This window comes from Xyrauchen texanus, chromosome 10 (assembly GCF_025860055.1).
Source record: "Xyrauchen texanus isolate HMW12.3.18 chromosome 10, RBS_HiC_50CHRs, whole genome shotgun sequence".
Lineage (NCBI taxonomy): Eukaryota > Metazoa > Chordata > Actinopteri > Cypriniformes > Catostomidae > Xyrauchen > Xyrauchen texanus.
In genome coordinates, this window is record NC_068285.1 from 46,526,424 (window position 1) to 46,550,217 (window position 23,794).

At 43.2% G+C, this 23,794-nt stretch overlaps 1 protein-coding gene across 2 annotated transcripts in view; it reads left to right on the forward strand.

Annotated features, from left to right (window-relative positions):
* The window catches only part of LOC127650242 (CMP-N-acetylneuraminate-beta-galactosamide-alpha-2,3-sialyltransferase 1-like), a 104,773-nt gene extending 84,124 nt beyond the window's left edge, over positions 1-20,649 (forward strand). For both annotated transcript variants that reach the window (XM_052135555.1, XM_052135554.1), the window contains 5 exons: positions 3,539-3,732; positions 7,532-7,711; positions 16,236-16,281; positions 16,409-16,528; positions 19,206-20,649. In XM_052135555.1, coding sequence (XP_051991515.1) covers positions 3,539-3,732; positions 7,532-7,711; positions 16,236-16,281; positions 16,409-16,528; positions 19,206-19,379 — 714 coding nt within the window. In that variant the 3' untranslated portion in view covers positions 19,380-20,649. The remainder of the gene's footprint in view (positions 1-3,538; positions 3,733-7,531; positions 7,712-16,235; positions 16,282-16,408; positions 16,529-19,205) is intronic.
* Positions 20,650-23,794: the final 3,145 nt, after the last annotated feature.

Consider the following 23,794-nt stretch of genomic DNA (forward strand, 5'->3'; position numbering starts at 1 on the left):
ATAAGCGAGCTGTCATCGCCATGGAGTCTAGTTCTATTCCAAGGAAGGAAATCCATCATGGTCTGGGGCAGTGTGTTACAGCATCATCTGACTGAGCTTGTTGTCATTGCAGGCAATCTCAATGCTGTGTGTTACAGGGAAGACATCCTCCTCCCTCATGTGGTACCCTTCCTGCAGGCTCATACTGACATGACCCTTCAGCATGACAATGCCACCAGCCATATTGCTTGTTCTGTGCATGATTTCCTGCAAGACAGGAATGTCAGTTTTCTGCCATGGCTAGCGAAGAGCCCAGATCTCAGTACCATTGAGCACATCTGGGACCTTTTGAATCGGGGGGTGAGGGCTAGGGCCATTCCCCCCATACATTTCTGGGAACTTGCAAGTGCCATGGTGAAAGGGTGAGGTAACATCTCACAGAAAGAACTGGCAAATCTGATGCAGTCCATGGGGAGGAGATGCACTGCAGTACTTAATGCAGCTGGTGGCCACACCAGATACTGACTGTTACTTTTGATTTTGACCCCCTCTTTGTTCAGAGACACATTTTTCCATTTCTATCGGGAAGACACGCAGGCTTGAGTGAAGTTTGAGATGCCATTTATTTGTTAGATGTAAAACGGGAGGTGATGTCTCTCTCTTTGGCGTAGGCCCCGTCCGGCAGTCCGAGGGAGTTGTACCCGGAACCGTCTTGTCCTGCCTGAGATAGGAGGCAGGGGCGAGGAGCCTACCCCCCTGCGGGACAGGGCTCAACTGGTGGTGTCTGGGAGGTGGAGGTTGCAGTGTTAGCACACCGAAACAGCAATGTGATAGATTGTTAACGGACTTATAAAGCATTGGCTTACGTGCGATTGTCTAGGAGTTACCCAGCTAATGATGTGATGATGTACACCTGCTGGTCTTCCCGCTAGAACTACGCTCCACTTCCATTTCTGTTAGTCACATGTCTTAGTTGTTGAGTCTTTTTATGTTAAGTTTGCTGGAAATAAAAGCAGTTGAAAGTGTGTGTGTATATATATATATATATATATATATGTGTGTGTGTGTGTTTGTGTGTGTGTGTAACCACCTTTCCATTTACCATCAGGCAAGTATCCGTCTGTAATGTTTAATGTATGTGTTCATGTATTTCATGTCTTTTATTTTGAAAAGTTTAGTTCCTGTTTCTTGTCATGTGTCCCTTGTCATGTGATTTCATGTTTTCCCTCCATGTTCATGTGTCTTGTTTTCATTGGTTTATTGTCTCATTATCTTGTTTAGAGTTCTCAGTGTTTATTGGTTATCTCTGTCATGTGTTCTCCGATGTTCGTCTATTTAAGCCTCATGTTTTCCTTTGTCCATTGTCAGGTATTGATAATGTAACGAGTCAAGTCAAGTCATGTTTATGTTTTGTTCAATTCAAGTCTAGTTCACGTTTATAGTTAGGGTTTTTGGATTTCACGTTTTGTTACATAAACTGCACTTGGGTTCATCTTCAGGTAATCGTATTCGTCTACCGTTTACTTCATCATTGTCAGTGCATCAATACAGAATACTTAAATGAACTATGAACCCAAAAATCCAGCTCCGCCACCTACGTCAGGGGCATTGTCCCCTGGAGGATTGCATAGAGGACTTTTGCACTCTCGCCTGCCAGGTAGACTTAAATTAGGTTGCCCTCAAAGACTGTTTCCGATTTGGATTAAATGAGCCCATCTCCTTTCTGATGTCAGGCAGTCAGAGTACCCACAGCCTGGCTCAATATATCAACCTCGCCCTGTTGATTATTGGTTCCACATTCAATGTGGGGGAGGCGAATGCAAGCCAGAGTTCCATGACAAGGCAGCCGAGCCGGAGTTCCATGTCATGGCAGCCAAGCCTGAGCTCCACATCATGGTCACTGAGCTAGCGCCATCTTTTGCCCCAGATTGCTCCATGCCATGTCACAGCAATGCTTGAGCCTGCTCCATACCATGTCACAGCAATGCCTGAACCTGCTCTATGCCATGTCACAGCAACGCCTTTGCCTGCTCCGTGCCATGTAACAGCAACACCTGAGCCTGCTCCATGCCATGTCACAGCCAAGCATGAGCCTGCTCCATGCCATGTCACAGCTACTCCTGAGCCTGCTCCATCCCATGTCACAGTCACACCTGAGCCTGCTCCATGCAATGTCACAGCCACGCCTGAGCCTGCTCCATTCCATGTCACAGCCACGCCTGAGCGTATTGCATGCGATGTCACATCTGATCTATTAGACCTGGAGATGGTTCCCGCCCTTGTACCCACCCTTAGTTCTCCTGAGCAGGCAAGGGGAACTTTCAACCCTCCGACCAGGCCTGGACCCTCCAAGCCCTGGATTCCACCTTGGCCTGTCGGTCCCTCGACTCCACTGCAGTCCTTCAGCCTGTCAGCTTTGCCGTGGTCCCTCGTCCCAGTCTTCCGATCCCCCAGCTCCGCTTTGCTCCTTGACATTGTCAAAGACATCAGCTTTTGGCGATCACTCTGACCATTGTCGACCCTCAAAATCATCATCTGTCTGCAAAACCCTAATGTGCATTTCTCTCTATAAATTATCAAAATGTTCAGACAGTCTCCTTGCAGGTTTTCCCGACACATTCAGAATCATTAGCTTCATGCATGTGCTTGTAAAAGTTATATTTTAAAGGCTCATTATTTTTCTCTGTAAAGTAGGGATCAGTGTTAGCAATGTTACGTATGACATACTTTCTCGGCCCTGCAACTCAAACCATTTTCTGATGCCCCCCAAAATATATAGATTTAATTAATTAAATTAATATCATAAACATGCAACAACTAGTCGACTAATGGCGTAAACTAATGATTACAAGTCGACTAGGAAAATCTTGGCTCTGGGACATCCCTAGTTATGTGATAGTTAAGTGTGGGGAAACTCAGGATTTTCTTTAAAAATGTACCACCATATTATTGTATTTACAACACCATCGTTAATTGCATTAAAACTATGGTGTCTGCCAAAGAAATTGGTTACTACAATATTAGTAATACAGTGATGTACACACAAGCAATGCTGAGTCGCGTGAACGAGTGTGATCAACAGACCCCGCCTCGGGATCAATCTCTTCCCTCCATCTTCAAAATTTACCGTGACCAAATCACTGCTTGAAATCAACCTTTGTATTCATTTTTATTTATTATTGTAAGTATTATTAAATAAATAATAAGAGTGGAAATAGGAAATCGGATGGGAAAAAGAGTGGGACCAAACACGGATTTGAACTGTGGTTGCTGGGACAACAGTTCACATTCACACACTGTCTTTACACCCAAAGCCACTGCTGTAGCATCTATTGTTTAGTTTGTCAAATATTTCAATACAAGACTATTTGGGTGCAAATAGCTGCACCATGTGGCAGATGCTATTTACACAAGGGTGCAAATAGACACATTTTGCACGTACACTCCCACCAATGCCTAGTTTTATATTGCCCTGTCACGGATTTGACTATAATGATTCATTTAATATATTTATTCCTATTTTGTGAACACTTGTTACATGTTTGTGTGTGTTGTGTAGTGGCTCCAGGCAGAGAGGAACCCATCCAATCTGAGCGTAGTATTGGACAGATTATTCCAGCTAATCCCCAGTGAGGAAAACTATGTTGATTCTGGTCCCAATCGCTGTCGAACCTGCTCTGTAGTCGGAAATTCTGGGAATCTACTGAAGTCCCATTACGGATCATACATCGACTCCAGTGATTTTGTCATACGGTAAAGGTTCCTCTAACGCTTTAATTTTCCATGCAACAGTCTTTTATAACTTTGTCAAAACAGAAAGATAGATTCAGGCTCCTGCAGGTGTTTTGAGGTTTACCTTTTAACTAACAGTCTTTGATTTGTGAATCATTTGTGATTTTCTTTTTTTCTCAGTAGGTGAATCTCTGCATTTCTGTGTCAGTTTATACGGTTATTTAGGTCTAAAGCAACAGCCTATCAAAAATTCAAAAATTATTTCACAGTTGTGTTTTTCAATCAGGAATATCTCTGCTGGTAACATGTGGTACAAATACAGTTAAAATAGAAGAAACTTAACTGGAGCACATGAATGTGAATCTGTTTGTGAATAGTACATTTCTACAATGACATATGTAACTGAAAACTGTTGAATGAGTGCACCTTTAACAACACAATCAATACTCTATTATATATTCATGTCCCATGATTTTTATTCAAACTTTTAACCAAGCATCTATTGTGTGTGCGTGTGTGTGTGTGTGTGTGTGTGTGTGTGTGTGTGTGAGCGTGTGTGTGTGTGTGTGTGTGTCTGTGTGAGCGTGTGTGTGTGTGTGTGTGAGCGTGTGTGTGTGTGTGTGTGTGTGTGTGTGTGTGTGTGTGTGTGTCTGTGTGAGCGTGTGTGTGTGTGTGTGTGAGCGTGTGTGTGTGTGTGTGTATGAGTGCGTGTGTGTGAGCGTGTGTTTGTGAGCGTGTGTGTGTGTGTGAGTGTATGTGTGTGTGAGTGTGTATTTATCACTTTGTGGGGACCAAATGTCCTCATAAGGATAGTAAAACCCGACTTTTTGACCTTGTGGGGACATTTTGTCATTCCCCATGATGAATACAGCTTGTGTATCATACTAAATTATGTTTTTTGAAATATAAAATGCAGAACGTTTTTTGAGGTTTAGGGTTAGGGGATATAATATATAGTTTGTACAGTATAAAATACATTATATCTATGGAAAGTCCCCATAAAACATGGAAACACAACGTGTGCGTGTGTGTGTGTGTGTGTGTGTGTGTGTGTGTGTGTGTGTGTGTGTGTGTGTGTGTGTGGGAGTGTGTATTTATCACTTTGTGGGGACCAAATGTCCCCATAAGGATAGTAAAACCCGAAGTTTTTGACCTTGTGGGGACATTTTGTCGGTCCCCATGAGGAAAACAGCTTATAAATCATACTAAATTATGTTTTTTGAAAATGTAAAAATGCAGAAAGTTTTCTGTGAGGGTTATGTTTAGGGGTAGGGTTAGGTTTAGGGGATAGAATATAAAGTTTGTACAGTATAAAAACCATTATGTCTATGGAAAGTCCCCATAAAACATGGAAACACTACGTGTGTGTGTGTTTGTGTGTGTGTGTGTGTGTGTGTGTGCGCGCGTGTTTTTGTGATTTACGAGGACAATTTTGTAAGTTACAAATTAGTAATTACAAGGGTATTATGCTATAAATGTGATTTATGAGGACATTTCTAGTGTCCCCATAATTCAAATCGCTTAAAAATCATACTAAACAATGTTTTATTGAAAATGTAAAAATGCAGAAGGTTTTCTGTGAGGGTTAGGTTTAGGGGTTGTGTTAGGTTTAGAGGATAGAATCTATAGTTTGTACAGTATAAAAGTCATTATGTCTATGGAAAGTCCTCATAATGATAGGTAGACCAACATATGTGTGTGTGTGTGTGTGTGTGTGTGTGTGTGTGTGTGTGTGTGTGTGTGTGTGTGTGTGTAAAAAATCAATAGTTTTTTAATGTTTACAGTTTAAAAGCATGCCATTTCAGTTCTGTGTCCTACATTTTCAAGCAAAAGTCTTATTTTATTCGACTGGATGGAAGAAATTATTTTGTATTATTTTTCCTCTCACCTTCCATCACATTATACTGATCTGAAATGTAGGTGGTGCACTAAACAAATTGTAGCACACACCCATAGACAACAAGTATGTTTTTGAAGTGCTGAGAGCTTCCACACTGTTTTGTTAAATATATTGGCTTCTGAGTTGTCTAGAAGCCCAATCTAGGTGTCACTGGAAATCAGAGAATACCAGCTTTACAATGTTGAGTAATATTTTAGCTTCTATAGATGAGAACCTGTTTTGCTGATAATTTGGTTCTCATACTTTTTTCTACCAGACTTCATATTTTGTTGTACTTTTTTTTGACACATTGGATTATTCACCCAAGCAAGCTAACAAACAAGTAAACATGTAATTTCTTTGTTTGCATTTTATGCCTTACAGTAATAAAGTTTCACTTTGCGATATTATTAATTCAAACTGTGGTATTATGGCAAACAAAATCCTTCCTGAAATGGGAGCTTTCTTTTGATATATACTTGTCTGTTTAAGTGCTATGTGAAGGACTTTTCTATTCATTTTGTAGACACATTTTAAGGCCTTATTTTGTTATTTTTTGTAAATATTCTCTTGCCTCATTCCAGTCTGATCTGACTATGGATCTAGCAGCTTGGCAATTTTTGTTGGCACGCTGCACGAGTGTTTGTAGCTTGCTAGACTGCTTAGCATTGCTGGAGTGATGGATTCACATGTGATAAATGTAAGGAATGAGTCAGGCTGATGGAGAAGTTTAATGAGTTAGAGACATGCATCCGAATGCTAGTGGAGGTCAGTGAGAAAGAGAAGCCAGTAGATACTGTTTTGGATGCGGGTAGAACAGTGAGCAACACTCCCAGAGCCAGCGCCTGAAGCCTCGGCCATAGAGGTCATTCCCACAGTTATGCTCCCGGCCGGGAGGAGGAAAAGAAGAAGGGCCCCTGCTCCAGTCACTGCTGGCGTTCCGGCCACGGAGGCCGTTCCCCAGCGATTGTCAGCACTCCCGGCCACCTGAGCCTGCCCTGTTCCATGAGCCTGTCCGGTCCTCGGAGGCTTCCACAGCTCCGTCCCCTGAGTCTCCACCTCCAGTGGCTCCACCCTCTGAATCTTACACAGCTCCGCCCTCAGTCTCCGCCTCCTGCCACTCTGTTCCATGAGTCTCCGCCTCCTTGGCTGCCAGATCTTGCTCCCTTCCTGGAGCCACTTCCCTGGCTACCGGCTCTGCCCTGGTCCCCTGGTCTACTCCTGCCTCATTGACCTCCACCGGCTCCTCCGCAAAATATTTTTTGTTTGTTTTTTATGTCTTATGAGCGTCAGAGCCCCCCATCTAAGGAGCGGCTCCTGTAACACTTGGGACATTTGCCCTAGTGGCCACTAGAGGTTGCTAGGAGAAGACATTTAGTTTGAAGTTCTGTGTTTTCCTTGTCTCTGTTTGTGTTCCCCTTGATTGAGCCCAGCTGTGTCTTTTTAACCTTTTTAGTTCTTGTGTATATATTGCCCTCGTGTTCTCTCTTTCTTTGTCAGTTGTTAACTAAAGTTGAAGAAACATCCATATTCAACAGATGTCTCGAACTTCGCTGTGCCTTTTGTGTGTGCATTTGTGTTTCTGCTAAACACGGTGAAACAAATTCTGGCTATGACATCAGGTGGTGCTATAGCTGAATTGAGAAAGAGATGAATTCATTTATTTCAATTTTTGTTTTATTTTTGTTAAAATTAATACAATAATTTCGCAAAGAGTCGCAAAGGCTTGAGTTCGTCAGATTTATCAGAGTCTGTGAGAAGTACAATACAAGTCCAAACTCGAGTACCCCAACTCTAGAGACTGTAGTTTATTATTTTTTGTTCCGCTTGGTCTTAATCATTTCGGCTTTGTAATGTGTTACTACAGAATACTGTAGATAGTACAATTCTGTTGCAATGTAGATTAATTTTGTGTGTGTGTGTGTGTGTGTGTGACATCAGAATGAATCAGGCTTCTACACAGGGTTTTGAAAAGGATGTTGGCTATAAGACCACTCATCATGTAATGTATCCAGAGAGCGCTGTTGATTTAGACAACAACACCAGTCTGATCCTCATTCCCTTTAAAACTCTGGATCTGGAGTGGATGATCAGTGCGTTAACCACAGGAAACATCTCGCAGTAAGTGTATTGATTCTTCCTGCTTTGGTTTTGTTTTACACAGGCCAAAAACTTTTGTCAGAAAATAAGTCTTTTTCATTGATTTTTTTAGGGTGCTAACATATTAGAGCTTATGTGTAACTCAGTTAATTGATTTCAATGGAGGTGATGTGTCGCAAGAGCATAGAGGAAAAATAATCGCGAATGTGTAGGGTTGAAAATAAAAAATATAACAAATATTTCCTTTTTAAAAGAGACCTTTTGCATTCCAAGGTATACTAAAATATATGTGCTGATAGTGATTATTGCTTATTGAGTTGTTTCAACATCAGGGGGTCCGCCCAGTGGGGGTTAAGTGATGTCAATGATTTATAAGTTTAAATGTATAATGGCTACGCTTTTGTTCGCCAGGCCCTAGCCCCCTTTCGGCGATGTCCGCTTTACCTCGGTGCACGGCGAAGATGCCAACAACCTGCGTGTGGATATCGCGACCCTTCTACTCAAAGAAATAGAAGCCTGTCCTTCCAGCCGAGATGAAGAAGGGTTTCTGCAGCCCTTACTTCATCATAAGGCAGCAGCTTACAACCGATCTTGGACTTGTGAGTTTTCAACCGGGCCTTGCACAAACCATTCAAAATGCTCGCGCAAAGACACACTCTAACTTGCATCAAGATTGGTTCGCAGCGGTAGACCTGAAGGATACATACTTCCATGTCTCTATTTTGCCTCGACACCAATCCTTTCTACGGTTCAGGTTCGACGGCCAGGCATATCAGTGCAAGGTCCTCCCCTTCGGCATGTCCCTGTCCCCTCGCATCTTCACGAAGGTGGCAGAGGCAGCCCTTGCCCCGCTAAGGGAAGTGGGCATCCGAATACTCAACTACCTCGATGACTGGCTCATCCTAGCCCACTCTCGAGGGTTACTGTGTGCCCACAGGGACCAGGTGCTCAGCCAACTCGCCCCGGTTCAGAGCATCTCTTTTCTTGGCATGGAGTTAGACTCAGTCTCAATGACAGCGTGCCTCACCAACGAGTGCACGCAGTCAGCGCTGAAATGCCTCACCTTGTTCAGTCCAGGAACAGCGGTTCCTCTAAAAACAATTCCAGAGGCTCCTGGGGAATATGGCATCCTTCGCGGTAGTCGCTATGAGACCGCTTTAGCACTGGCTCCAGACTCGAGTCCCGAGATGGGCATGGCGCCGCGGCATGCACCGTATGTTCATCACCCCCGCCTGCCGCCAGACGTTCAAACCCTGGACAGACCTCTGTTTTCTGCTGACAGGAGTCCCCCTATAGCAGGTGTCCCGACGCGTTCTGGTCACCAAAGATGCCTCCAAACAGGGTTGGGGCACCGTGTGCAATGGGCACGCAGCCACTGGCTCCTGGTTAGGGCCCCCGCTGCATTGGCACATACTCTGCCTAGAGGTGCTGGCTGTAGTCCTTGCCCTGCGGAGGTTTCTTCCGCTAATTCCGGGCAAGCATGACTTGATCTGCTCAGACAGCACCGCGACGATAGCGTACATAAATCACCAAGGCGGCGTGCGCTCTTGTCATATCTCGCTGCGAGCCACTCACATCCCGGGCAACCTCATCACGGCAGCTACAAGGTGAGAGTGGAGGCTCCACCCCCAGGCGGTCCAGCTGATTTGGTAACGGTTCGGCAAAGCACAGATAGACCTGTTCGCTGCCCAGGAGACCTCCCATTGCCTGCTCTGGTACTCCCTAACGGAGGCTCCCCTCGGGACAGACGCGTTGGCACACAGCTGGCCCTGGGTGGCCATTTCCCCCAGTGAGCCTTCTTGCACTGGTGCTGTGCAAGGTCAGGGAGGATGGGGAACAAGTCACCTTAGTGGCTCCTTACTGGCCCACTCGGACTTGGTTCTCGTACCTCACGCTCCTCGCGACAGCACCTCCCTGGAAAATTCCCCTGAGGAAGAACCTGCTTTTTCAGGTATGGTGCACCCTCTGGCATCCATGCCCAGACCTCTGGAACCTCTGGAACCTTTATGACCTAAAGTGGCACTTGTTAGCAAATTGGTGTTCTTCCCTGTCTGAAGACACGCAGTGATGCGCAGTTTGGTCAGTGCTTTCATCCCTGCAAGAGAGGTTGGAGGGGAGGCTGTCCCCATCCACCTTGAAGGTATATGTAGCAGTGGATGGCAAGTCCTTAAGCAAGCACGACTTGATTATCATGTCCCTTAGAGACGTCCGGAGGCTGAATCCTCCCCGGCCAAGCCTGTTCCCCTCCTGGGATCTCTCAGTGGTCCTCTTGGGCCTTCAGAGACCCCCCTTCGAGCCGCTTGACTCTGTTGAGCTCAAGACCATCTCCTTGAAGACGGCCCTACAGATCGGGCTCGCTTCCATCAAGAGGGTTGGGGACCTGCAAGCGTTCCCTGTCAGCGGCACCTGCCTGGAGTTTGGTCCGGCAGACACCCATGTCATCCTATGACCATGACCGGGCTACGTGGCCAAGGTTCCTACGACCCCCTTCAGGGACCAAGTATTGAACCTGCAAGCGAAGCTGCCCCGGGAGGAGGCAGACCCAACGTTTTCATTGCTGTGCATGCTTTGCGTATTATGTGGACCGCACACAGAGCTTTAGATGTTCTGAGCAGCTCTTTGTCTGCTTTGGTGGACAGCCAAAGCAGACAAAGTGCCAAACAAGTGCCACAGAAAGGGAATGCTGTCTCCAAACAGAGGCTTTCCCACTGGGTTGTTGACCCACCCAGGTCGTGCCCGCCCCCTTGCATGTTCGAGCACACTCGATGAGAAGTGTGGCATCCTTGTGGGCACTGGCCTATGGCACCTCCCTAGCAGACATATGCAGAGCAGCAGGCTGGGCAACACCCAATACCTTTATGAGATTTTACAATCTCAGGGTTGAGGCGGTCTTGTCCCATGTTTTCTCAGGTCCGAACCGGTAGAACTCAATAACGCGGAACATCTGACCTGGTGTACCACTTGCACCTAGTGCCTTTCCCCTCCACTGAGGCGATCATGTGCGCTCTTATCCCAGGAGATCCCACTAACTCGGTTCCTGATGATTCCTCCCTAGCCCTCTGGTCTGCGAATTCAGTGCAGGAATTCCCCAACCAGACCCACTACAGGTACTGAAACTACTCTGTACTGGAATATGTGCGCCACAGGACGGGCCCCTGTGTGGAGTAATCCCCCTGTGTGTATTTTCCATGGTACGGTCCCCCTACGGGCAGACCCGCGTCTCCCTTGGGCAGTCCCCACTGCCCCCTGGTTGCCGTGTTTGTAGCAGCAACTCCCTCGCAGCAGGTAGGATCTACCACCGTGCCATTTCCACATGTGGCCTGGAAACCCATGTGATGTATTCTGCCACTCTTTACCTCCCCCCAGCCTGGGCAGGTGGAGGTCTTCTTTTCCCCCTGAAATAATAGGAGTTGTAAAAGAACACCTTCCCTGATGTGTGTTATACCATTAAGATGGCCCCAGCCACTTTGACTGTATGCGAGAAACATAGAGAGAGAAAAGGTGCAGCTGGCATGGCCTGCTCCCATGCTTGGCACGTCGCTTTGTTCCCCCCCTTCGGGGTGCTGGGAACCTAAAACGTTTATGATGATTTTATGGGCCGTTGGGTAAGGGTACGTGCAGTTAGCGCATGGCATGATGATTGAATATGGACCCCTAGTGTCGCTTCTGTTGTAACCTCCATTCCCTGATTGAGGGAACGAGACGTTGTGTCCTCCCGGCCACGACGCTGAACCGAGCCACTGTTATGACCGAACCTCATTCTCGGCTCCTCAGTGCAAAACCTGAATGGACAGATGCATATTTCCCTCCCTTTATACCCGTATGTCCGGGGGAGGGACATTCAAATTCTGTCTGCCAATTTTTCATTGGCCTTTTCTCAAGTTCAGAGATGTGTGAGGCTCCCAAGGGAGACCCCTTGTGTCGCTTAGTGCCTTCATCAGAGAATGGAGGTTACAGCAGTAACCTAGACGTTCTTCTTCTTCAAATCAATGTTTTGTGAGCAATTATGTATTTCTTTTGGTAAGTAACTGTTATAAGCACTATCTACTCTGCTTTGGAGTCCTGTTCATGGTTTATTATGTGATTTAAAAATGGCTTACTATATGTAACGGAAAGGAGGAGGCGAGAACCGGCTTGACGATATAAATGATGGTTTAATGATAAACTTAAAAGACAACATAAACACACATATGACGGACATGTCCGTAAACGATCTCTCTCTCCCGCACGATCCCCTGCAGTCGACCTTTAACCCTCACGGAGGCATAACCAGCCTAATACAGGACCGGGTGTGTAGGATCACGACCCGGCCCCGCCCTCCGCCCTGCCACACAATACAATTCCTTACATATCAAACAAACACAGTCAGACAAAACAGAGTTGGTACTGGTACTCTTTCTTTCCAAAGCCTGAATATTGGTTCTCAAAAGAATCCATAGGAAAATGTGCCAAATGAACATAGAATAATTCCACATTGACATTCAGGAACATTTAAGCCACTCATTCCTACTGTTGGGATCCTTCAGAAGGCTATGATGAGATGTAGTTTGTCCATAACCAGAAACACAACAATGTCTGGGGACCTTCCTTGACATCTTAATTTTTGTGTTAATAGCAAACTACAGTAACAATATTACCACTTTCAGTGTTGAAGCAGCTCTCTATCAATTTACATCTATACTGCTGGATCTTTCAGACCGATCAGTCCAGTGAAGTATTGTTGTGTTAAACATTTAAGGACTTTTCGTTCTTAAAAGAATATCCCTGGTTCAATACAAGTTGAGCTCAATCGACAGCATTTGTGGCATAATTTTTATTACTACAAAAAATATAATCATCCCTCCTTGTCTTTAAAGAGCCCATATTATTCTCATTTACTGGTTCATAATTTTAATTTGGGGGTCTACTAGAATACACTGGTGGCCAAAAGTTTGGAAAAATGTACAGATTTTGCTGTTTTGGAAGGAAAGTAATTTTTTATCAAATCTAGACAGCAGCCATCACTCCAACACCTTATTCTTGAGTAATCGTGCTAAATTGATCATTTGGTACTAGAAAATCACTTGCCATTATATCAAACACAGCTGAAAGGCTGTTTGCTATTTGGTTCATTAAATTAAGCTTTACATTGTCTTTGTGTTTGTTTTTGAGTTGCCACAGTATGCAATAGACTGGCATGTCTTAAGGTCAATATTAGGTCAAAATGGCAAAAAAGAAACAGCTTTCTCGAGAAACTCGTCAGTCAATTGTTCCACATCTGTCACTCACTCGACATTGTGTCAATGAGTTGACACTAGGGGTCGCTCCTTGGGAGCCCAGACATCTCTGATCTTGAGAAAAGGCCAATCAAAATTGCCGTGTGGAATTTGCATGCCACTCCCCTGGACATACAGGTATAAAAGGAGTGACACTGCAAGTGCACATCAGATATCTTCTTCGGAGCCGAGCAGTCAAGTTCAAGTTCACAGAGCTGAATTCCTCCTGCCGTCTCCATTCATCTCTCTAGGCTGTTGGATCTACGACGCTTTCCAGCGGTCCTCCCCCTCACACACCACGGTTGTGCTGAGCAATATCCCTGGGCGCTTCAGCAGCAGAAAATCACGGAGTGAATAACTTTGTTTATATAAATATATTCATATATACCTGTGTATATATACATATATATATATATATATATATATATATATATTATATATAAAAAAACACAAAAGAGTTGTATTTTCTCTAAAAGAGTGGCGCAAACGGAAAGCATCATTTTCAAGATGCCTTTTCGTTTGTGATTATTTCCTGGTTGCGGTCAATGTCTCTCCCCGTCTGATGGCCACGATCGCTGCCTTTTGTGTCTCACTGCGAGGACATAACAATAGCTACGTTGCGGCTCACCCTCGTAAGAGTGCAAGCCACCCCAGCGGCATATCTACGGCAATGAGACGGGTCGGTTAGCACATTTTCAAAAAAAGAGCAGCCTCTGGGCTGTATTTCCGGTCTCCCCAGCCGTCGCTATCACGACCGCTGGCCACCGGTTCTCATTGGCAGGTATGGTGCCCTGGAACCGGACCTCCCGCTTCCACGTGCCCAGCCGTGGCACAAGCCCGCCCCCAAGCCAATGGTCTCCATGAGGACGAAAATGTTGCTCCCCCATACCAGGCTGTTCCGGGAGCGGTCACAAGGTGCCAGGTAATTGCTTGGATGTCTCTAGACTCAGCACCCCTGGCTCCGCCCTGTCGCAAGGCCCCGCCCGCTGGTACGTCCGACGCTGTAGTCCCCTTGGTCCCTCTCGCATGGAGCCTGGGAGCGTGGCTCGTGCTCCCCAACCCATCGTGCTGGTTGATCAGGACCGTCCGACTCGGCTATGCGATTCAGTTAGCCAGGTGCCCGTCCAGGTTCAACGGCGTCCGCTCCAACGCAGTGAGAGGTGAGAACGCCGCTGCCTTGCATGCGGAGATCGCCTACCTTCTACGGAAGGACGTTATAGAACCTGTCCCTCCAGTCGAGGTGAAGAAGAGGTTTTACAGCCCCTACTTCATCGTACCCAAAAAAGCCGGTGGGTTGCGGCCAATCCTTGACCTTCGAGTTCTGAACTGGGCTCTGCACAGACTCCCGTTCAAGATACTCACGCAGAAATGCATTTTAGGGAGCGTCCGGCATCAGGATTGGTTTGTGGCGGTAGACCTGAAGGACGTGTACTTCTATGTCTCAATTCTTCCCCGACACAGACCCTTTCTCCAGTTTGCCTTCAAGGGTCAGGCATATCAGTACAAAGTCCTCCCCTTCAGCCTGTCCTTCTCGAAAGTCGCAGAGGCAGCCCTTGCCCCACTAAGGGAAGTGGACATCCACATCTTCAACTATCTCGACGACTGGCTAATCCTAGCTCACTCGCGGGACATGTTGTGTGCTCACAGGGACCTGGTGCTCAGGCAACTCAGCCACTTGTGGCTTCGGGTCAATTGGGAAAAGAGCAAGCTCGTCCCGGTTCAGAACATCTCTTTTCTCGGCTTGGAGTTGGACTCGGTCTCAATGACGGCGCGCCTCACCAATGACCGCGCACAGTCAGTGCTGAACTGTCTGCATGTGTTCAGACAGAATACCTTGGTCCCACTGAAATCCTTTCAGAGGCTCCTGGGGCATATGGCATCCTCAGCACGATGGTCATGCCGCTTGGTTTGATACATATGAGACCACTTCAGCACTGGCTACAGACCCGAGTCGAGAGACAAGCATGGCGCCACGGCACACACCGCATCCTTGTCACACAGGCTTGCTGCCTTTTTCTCAGCCCTTGGTCAGACCTAGCGTTCCTACGGGCAGGAGTTCCCCTAGGCCAGGTCCCCAGGCACATCGTGGTTACGACAGATGCCTCCCAGCGGGGCTGGGGCGCCGTGTGCAACGGGCACTCAGTCGCCTGCCCTTGGACCACGACTGCGTTGGCACATCAACTGCCTCGAGTTGCTGGCGGTACTACTTGCCCTGAGGAGGCTATTGCCGTTGATTCGGGGCAAGCATGTGTTTCTCCGGACGAACAACACCGTTACTCATATCCTGGGCCACCTCAAGAGCACAGCGGACGCGCTGTCATGGCAGGTTACGCCCAGGGGAGAGTGGAGACTCCACCCTCAGGCGGTCCAGCTGATCTGGAGTCAATTCGGCCAAGTACAGGTAGACCTGTTCACTGCCCCATAATCCTCCCATTGCCCACTGTGGTACTCTCTGACCGAGGCTCCCCTCTGCACATATGCTTTGGCACACAGCTGGCCCCTGGGGCTGCGCAAGTATGCGTTTCCCCAGTGAGCCTACTTGCACAGACGTTGTGCATAGTCAGGGAGGACGGGTTTGGTTCTCGGACATCATGCTCCTCATGATAGTCATGACGCCTGTTCCCTCTGAACCTAAGGTCTGTATATGACACCTTTTTCTGGGGACGTTGTGGAGGGTTACATTCAGCCGATACATTTGCTTCTAGCACGCAGTAGCTTGCTTGCACCTGTGTCAGCAGTTCACGTAATACGGTCTAGTGCATAGCGTTTTTAAATGGGACCCCTTGTGTCACTACATTCGACACAAAGTCGAGTGAGTGACATAAGAGTAATGTCATGGTTACTGTTGCAACCTCCATTCCCTGATAGAGTGAACAAGACATTGTGTCCCCCTTGCCACGACACTAGACCTACCACTGTAAACGGCCGTACCTTATTCTCGGCTCCTCAGTGCAAAAAACCTGACTGACAGACGCACGCCCGCTTCCCTTTATACTCGTATTTCCGTGGGTGGGACATGCAAATTCTGTCTGCAAATTCCTCATTGGACTTTTCTCAAGTTCAAAGGTACGTGAGGCTCTCAAGAAAGACCCCTTGTGTCACTACATTCGACACAACTGATGTTGTTTACTAATGTTAGCAAATGGACCCTTGTTGTAAAGTGTTACCAGCAGTGCTAACCCCCTGTCAAAATGTAAAATGTTGCTTAACCCAGGGTAAATGAACCCAGTGTTTAGCATGGTGTGAAAAGCCTTTATGTGTTATTAATCAGAAAGTGTTGTCTTTCTCAGGACATATATACCAGTTATTTCCCACATCAAAGCCAACAAGGACAAGGTCAGTCTTTAACACAGTGTAAACAGATGTTTGAAATTATAAAATAGTTTTTGAAAGCTCTATTCTTAAATTCTCTAATTTGTTTTCTATTCTTCAGAGATTCTCTTGTTAACTGATGTTTTCACAGGTGTTAATCTACAACCCCAGTTTCTTTAAGTATGTCTATGATTCGTGGCTGGAGGGTCATGGCAGATATCCGTCCACCGGCTTTCTCTCTCTGATGTTTGCAGTTCATGTCTGTGATGAGGTCAGATTACTTTTTGTGTGTTTGTTCAGTATTTTTCTTTCATTCTGTTGACATTTTAATAGTCTTCAATGCTTGAATGACTATCTTTCTCCATGTGAGAATATCCCCACCTTGTGGAGCAAGTCCTCTGCTACAGCTGTTGAGCAGATCATAACATTTTATGTGATGTAGTGAAAGTGATAGAATGTTATTAAAGATTTAAAAGGATTTTGTAGTGAGACCGCAAGTCCACATCAAGTGTGCCATTAGGGACAAGGCCTGGATATCTGCCTTCTCCATCATTTGATCATCATTAGATTCATTACTGCTGATATAATAGCTTGAAAATGTTCACAAGCATCTCTTTTAAATAAAATTAATTTTACCGCCTACTTTAATAGGCAGTAATAACATGATCTAAATTGTGCCAGGTAATTTTTGTGAATGAAGGGCAATCTACGTTAAGCCTAATTTACATAGAAAGGAGGCATGTTTGCGTGTACTATGACTTTATTTAAATACTCAAGATGCAGAGCATTTTCAGGACTGATTGAGCCTGTTAAAATATTACATTTACTCATACTTACATCCATCAAAAACTTAAAATGTTCCATTTCATGATTTATATCCCAATGCAGCAAAAATAGAGTATTATAGTGAGATTAAAAGAAGGGATTATCCCTATTTAACTAGTCCTAGTGACCTAAAGTCCTCTGCACTGCACAAGTTCTTTTTAGCTCTTCATAATAAAGCATCGTGGCTATTGAACCAGCCTGGTTTCTAATGTTGGCAACTTCTTAATGTGTTTTAATTTATGCATCCTCTTTACATTAATGGACCTTTTTCATAGACTGTGAAATCTCAATTTTTTTTATATTTTATATATATTTTTTAATATTGAGTGTAAATTAAACAAATTATGCTTTGTGTTATATTATCCTGGAATTCGTTTTAAAAAATGAACAGCTATGAGGGGGTTTCATCTATTACCATCTATTACAGCTGCTGAGAGAGTGACAGTAAATTTGGCATCTTTATTTTTTCCTCTTATGGAAAGTCATTCAAACGTAATAGTGTATTTTTTTTCTTTGGAGCAAATGGGTGAAAGTGAAAATAATATTTGCTGTGTTCTCCAGTTCACTTCCAAAGGTCAAATGCATGAAAGTCACCCTTTTTATTTATGTTGTTTTAACTGTCTATAAATTATGTATAATGCATTTGTAAATTAATAATTAGTCATTAAACCCTTTATGATCTCTTCACAAAGGGAAGATTAAAGGGGTCATGTCATGCATTTAAATGTTTGTATTTTAGTTCATTTCAGCCAAAATACATGATATCTTGGCTACTACAAGACAGATTAGAAAGCAGGCAGCCTTTGATCATACATATGACAAATGATTGTTGTGCTATGCATTCTTCTACCCTATTTCAATCTTTTCAACTCAAAGTGATTCAAAGATAAATTTTACATTCCAAATGATGTGTTTCTTGGGTAAGTAACCGTGTAATCAGCACTATCCGCTCCATGTTTGAGTCCTGATCATGGTTGATTTTGTGATTAAAATGGCTGACTATACAATTCCTTACATATTATATGGACACAGGCAGATGAAACTTTAGAATTACACTTGTTATTGCATAGCTCTCTGGAATACTCTGTTCTGATTGGTCAGTGACACTCATCCGGGTATAACGAATTAATAATCTGGTAATCAGAAGGATGCTGGTTCAAGCCCCACAGCCACCACCATTGTGTCCTTGAGCAAGGCACTTAACTCCAGATTGCTCCGGGAGAATTGTCCCTGTAATAAGTGCACTATAAGTCGCTTTGAACAAAAGCGTCTGCCAAATGCATAAATGTAAATGTTTTATGTTTCTCGGATCAATGTTAAATAATTTTTCAAATCAACATTTCCCATGCATTTATTTATTTATTTGGCAAGTATTTGTGTAATAAGCTAGATAATGAGGAGTCAATTGGTCATTTTTGCAAAATGTACAGTCAGCCGGTTGTTATCTGTATTACTCACCGGCATTACTGTCATCGCCAGTGTTGTTGCCACTGCTCCTTCTTTCAATACAAGTTTCTTGAATCCTTGGTTCTCGAAAGAATTCATCCACAAATCCAAACATATAATCCCACTTTGACACATTACAGAACTTCATTTGAATTAGCCACTCATTCCTAATATTGGGATCCTACAGAAGGGTATGCAGAGATGCAGCTTTTCCACAACCAGGAACACAACGTCTGAGGACCTTACTGGACTCTTCTCTAGTTAAAAGCAAACTAGACTTAAAATAGAGCCACTTTCAGTGTTGCAGTACCCCAGTTGCTCCCTCTGTCACCTCACCATGACCATTATGTATGTTGTGGAGGTGGGGACTATGCAAATGAGCCCCTTTTTGTACATCACCATGGGGCAGATTTTAAAAAATAAATGCTCTTTTTGGACTGGAGAGGAAGTTTTGAGTTCTGAAACCGACAATATTTTTTTATTGTACATTGATACATTATATGTCAAGATATCAAGGAAAATGTGATTCCTCATGACATGACCCCTTTAATGTAAAATGTTACCCAATCTTACAACCAAAAAACCAACCAAAGCACCATCTAAACATTTCTTAAATTATTTTTTTTTAAATTGTGAAAACTAAAGTATTTCTAACCCATATGCTGTGTTGTGCTCAGGTGAATGTGTTTGGGTTTGGTGCAGACCAGTATGGAAACTGGCACCATTACTGGGAGGATAACATGCTGGGAGGAGCGTTCCGGCACACAGGCGTCCACGATGGAGACTATGAATACAACATCACACTGCTGCTAGCAGACAAACACAAGATCACACTCTACAGAGGAGTATGAGGACAACACAAGGCCTTAACACAACACAGCCACTGCAAAACACATGAAAGCTTCATAATTTTCAGTCTGTAGACCAATTTCTAGAAATAAAATTGTTTGAATAATTAATTCTACATAATAGTCACATGAAAGGGCCTTTGTTTCACAGTAAATTGTAAGAAAAGAAAATGACCTCTAACAGGTGGATTGTTGTTTGACTGTATTGTACACAGGCACACCTGTTGACTTGTTGTGCAAAGGATCATTGTGCATCATGTGTGAGTGTGCTTTGAGACAGTATGAGGCTGGACAAGTGAGTGAGATTTAGTCCATATGCTGAATAAAGTTCCACCTAAATGACAACATGGTAACACTGAAAAATATCTTTGTACATTATCCTTAATGTCTGTAATCAGGTTAATTATTTCCTACATTTGTGTTTTGTCTCTTTCTTCCTAGAATGCTTTTTTTCTGAAGCATGTTAACAAGATTTTCACAGACAGGAAAAGATTCATTAGATTGCATAATGCATTGCTTACAAGCTGAAGTTACTGAAGTGAAAGAGCAAGATCGGATGGACATCTGAATGTGCTTTTATAACAGCATTAAAGATGCTCTTAAGACTTTAATATAGATTCAAATTAATTGTCTTTAAAAAGAGTCCTTGGAAATACACAGATAGTGACAGAACTCTTTAATACCATAAAATGAGAATATTTCAGTCTCATGTGATTCCAGATTTCCAAATATTAATGTAATGAATTGTATATTGGTATGAACATTTTGTGTATTTTTGAACAAAACTAAGAAACTCTTTTTTACACTGTTCTCTGTAAAAGGAAAGTATTTGCTCTGCTGAGAAAGGAATAATTGTTTATTCTCTAAAGTAGAAAATGTGCAACTTGCAAGTGGTTAAATTTAATGAGATTAATAATGACTGGTGTGTATACAGAATATAATAGAGAGAATGGCAGTTCTTGTCTCCATGTGAATGAGGCTCTTGAATTCATAATTTGCCTTTCTTCCACATGATTCAGAGTTGTTCATGACTGCAGATTTTGAAAGGTTTGTCTTCACCATTATCTTCAATTCATCTAAGTGCCTTCATTTCAGAGTTGCATGTAAAACAAATGTGCCTAAAAATATGTGTTTTACATTAAATAGAATACAAATAATTATGTTTGTTAAAACATGTTAATTTATGTCTGTGTTTTGAAGGTAATTTACATTAATTCAGTGATATTTTTTGACCAAAGTTTTTATCTCTGTGACTGTAAATAATTAAATAAAAGACTGGTTTAGTACTAGCTTTGTGCTGTATTTTTTGTATTTATAGTGTCGTGGAAAATCACGATGAATCCCTTTAAGTTGTAAGAAAACTCTCGGAGTCTTGAGTTCCAGATGCCAAAGTTGTAGTTTATTGAACACCAATAAACATGAGACCGGTCAGCTGTCCGTTCTGACTCATTTTTCTAAGTTCTCAGTTATATACCTTTTTGTTATCTTGTTACCCACTGTCTCTGACCCACGAGGTCACTGCCTTGTCTCTTTCCCACCAATATGTTTTACATCCTTTGTTAATGAAATATTGGTGGGAGATCCCTCGCCTATCTATTAAAAAGAAAAAGAAACATGTATCTTTGGTAGCCTCTCATATCTTGACCTCGTGTTACAGTTCATGGACAGAGTACATCAACTCCTAAAAACATTTGCGTAAACAGCCATGTCCCCATCAAATACTTTTTATCTTTGTCCTACATTTTCAGCGCATTCCCACAATGAGGCAGCCTTGTTTGCTCATACACATTATTATTTGAAAGAAAACACCAGCTGCAAAGATATCATACATTCTGCTTATTAGAACAAGACACCATTCATACGTGCCAGCATAAAGGAAACACACCAAGGACTCACATCAGAATACTATTGATTAACAGAAACACATTTTGTTTTTGAAGAAATACACCTGTTTTTCAAGGTTATATACCATATATCCCCCCTCTGAGACTTATAAAAGTCTCACACTCTATTTCCCTCAAACCAGAGTGCAGTCACTCAAGCCAGCCTGTCCCATTCTATCATGCAGCCAAAGTAGGCCACTCTGTCCACTATCTAATGCCATCTTTTTGGGGCTGCACTCTGCAAAACTTGGGACCAAACCTCTCCCTCCACACTTGGCTAGGAAGGAGTAAAAGATCCCAGTCCTCTAGCTATCACTGTTCCTGGGGGTGGGTGACAAAAATCAACTCATTTGTAATAAGCCTGTGCATGCAAATGTGAAGCCTTGCGTGATGTAGAGTACAATTGATTATCCATTAAGTAGAAGATATATATATATATACTTAACAAAACAGTAGTAAAAGTAACATAGTAATATGCATCCTTTGTTGCCAGAGGAACTCACAGACAATTCCGGTAGCCTGGAGCGCTATCTGGTGGTGTGTTGGAGCAGACAGCGGGTTTTTAAACCACCAGTTGAGTCTATTTGCTCTTGCAGCCAAGCACTGAGGTGCTCGTCGCTCCTTTCTTCACATATGTTCCTCACATGTCTTCTCTTGGCAATTGTTTCACATCCATATTTTTCTTAAACATAATCATCAGCAATACTACTTCTTTTTGATTAGGTACATTGTAATAAAGATATACTCCATTAATCATTATAAGTAATTGGTTACATTGAGAGTAATAGGGGAATATGTCAAAAATAACAAACAAAACACCCTCTAACTCCTTTCTTGAGTTGCTATCTATTCTGTTATGTAAAATGAATGTACAATAGTCATGCTATCTCCCTTACTATCAAAAACATGAGAAAAGTGTTCAAAAATAAAATTCCCCTTAAATTCCAGTGTTATTTCTGGATTGCTTCTCAGTAAATCTCATCAAGTTCATCCAATCCTGGCCCAATGGTATATTGTCTGGTTGCTATACTTGTTTGCGTTGGCATCATTGATACAGTTACCATTTGCTTAGCCACCGTTCTAGTCATAATTGATCTCAGAATGGGTATAATACAACAAAACAATAATGCAAATGGGGTCAGTCCTATAACTATTATTATACCTATTTTCATTAACCCCATCTTCCATGAACCAAAAAAATCATCAAACCATGTCCCAACAAGCTGATCTCTACCTGCATTAGATTTAACTTCCTTTCACAGATCATGCAGTTTCTTCATTGCCTGGGGAAAAGCTCCTTCTGGAGATGTATTATTTGCTATGTATGTACAGCAATCTGCCCTGAACATAACACATACTCCTCCTTTATCTGCTAATAACCAATTCAGTGCTTGACGATTTTGCCATGCCATTTTACTAGTGGCTGCTAATTGGTCTCCTAATGACGCCAGTGCCTCGTCAGTATAGTTTATAAATCTCTGTTGGTTATAGAAAATATAATTAATCCATTCTAAATTGTTGTTGGGTGTTACCCATATGAACACTGACTCAAAGCCTGATTTAATCTCATCTCTAGCTTTAAACTTTTGAGGTATTCCTCTTGGTTGGCCAATTTCATCCAGGTAGACATCAGGATCTGGGGTGTACGCTCTTTTCACCCTTGCTTTGTTGTGTACTAAAGGTTTTGCTGCAGTTTGGATTCAGAGGGGTCCCATTCTACCATAGTTACTTCTTGTATTAGCCTTACCCTAGCGCACAGTCCTTTCCAGCCTTTAGGTAGTGCGGTTTTCAATTGACCTCCCCCACATAACCAAAAATAATCCGCTATAGTTTCCGTTTGTTCCTCATGGATTTTTATCGCAGGCGATACTAGAGTCTGATTTTCACATCCTATAAGGCAATGACCAACAACTACACCTAGACATCCTGGAGTTATGTTCGCAGTAAAATTTTGTCCTAATGTTGCTTTTCCATATTGTGGTCCACTAAACCTAATCACATTATCATTAAAAAACATTGAATCATCTAAATGCCATATTACTGCGCAATTGCCCTTAAATTGTCCTACATTCGTTTTTCCTCTAGTTTTGTTAAAGCATTCATACTCCAGTTGTCGATTTATTGTAAATGATAATGGGCTTTCTTTTTTCTCATTATCCACATGTACATCTAATTTTCTGCATTCATCTCCCCACCCTATCATCTTATAACATTTATCATATTCCGGATGACCCAAGAATGCCAAACATTCTGCTGGGCAGAACACTGTTCTGCCTGTTTTACCAAATTTTGTTGGCATAATACTCATCACAATGCTTATAATCATACTGATTTGGGACTACTACCAACTTTTTCAATGGAGAGGGTGAGCACATTACACAGTTTGTCATTTTTGCTTGCTTAGCTGTATATCTGGCCCATTTATACCAGTCATTTTGATTTGCGTGTTCTAATAATTCCTCTGTTCCTGCTGACTCTATGGGTTCCATATCATTCTCAAAATTTATTGGCTTTTTCAGTCTTTGGGTGATTATT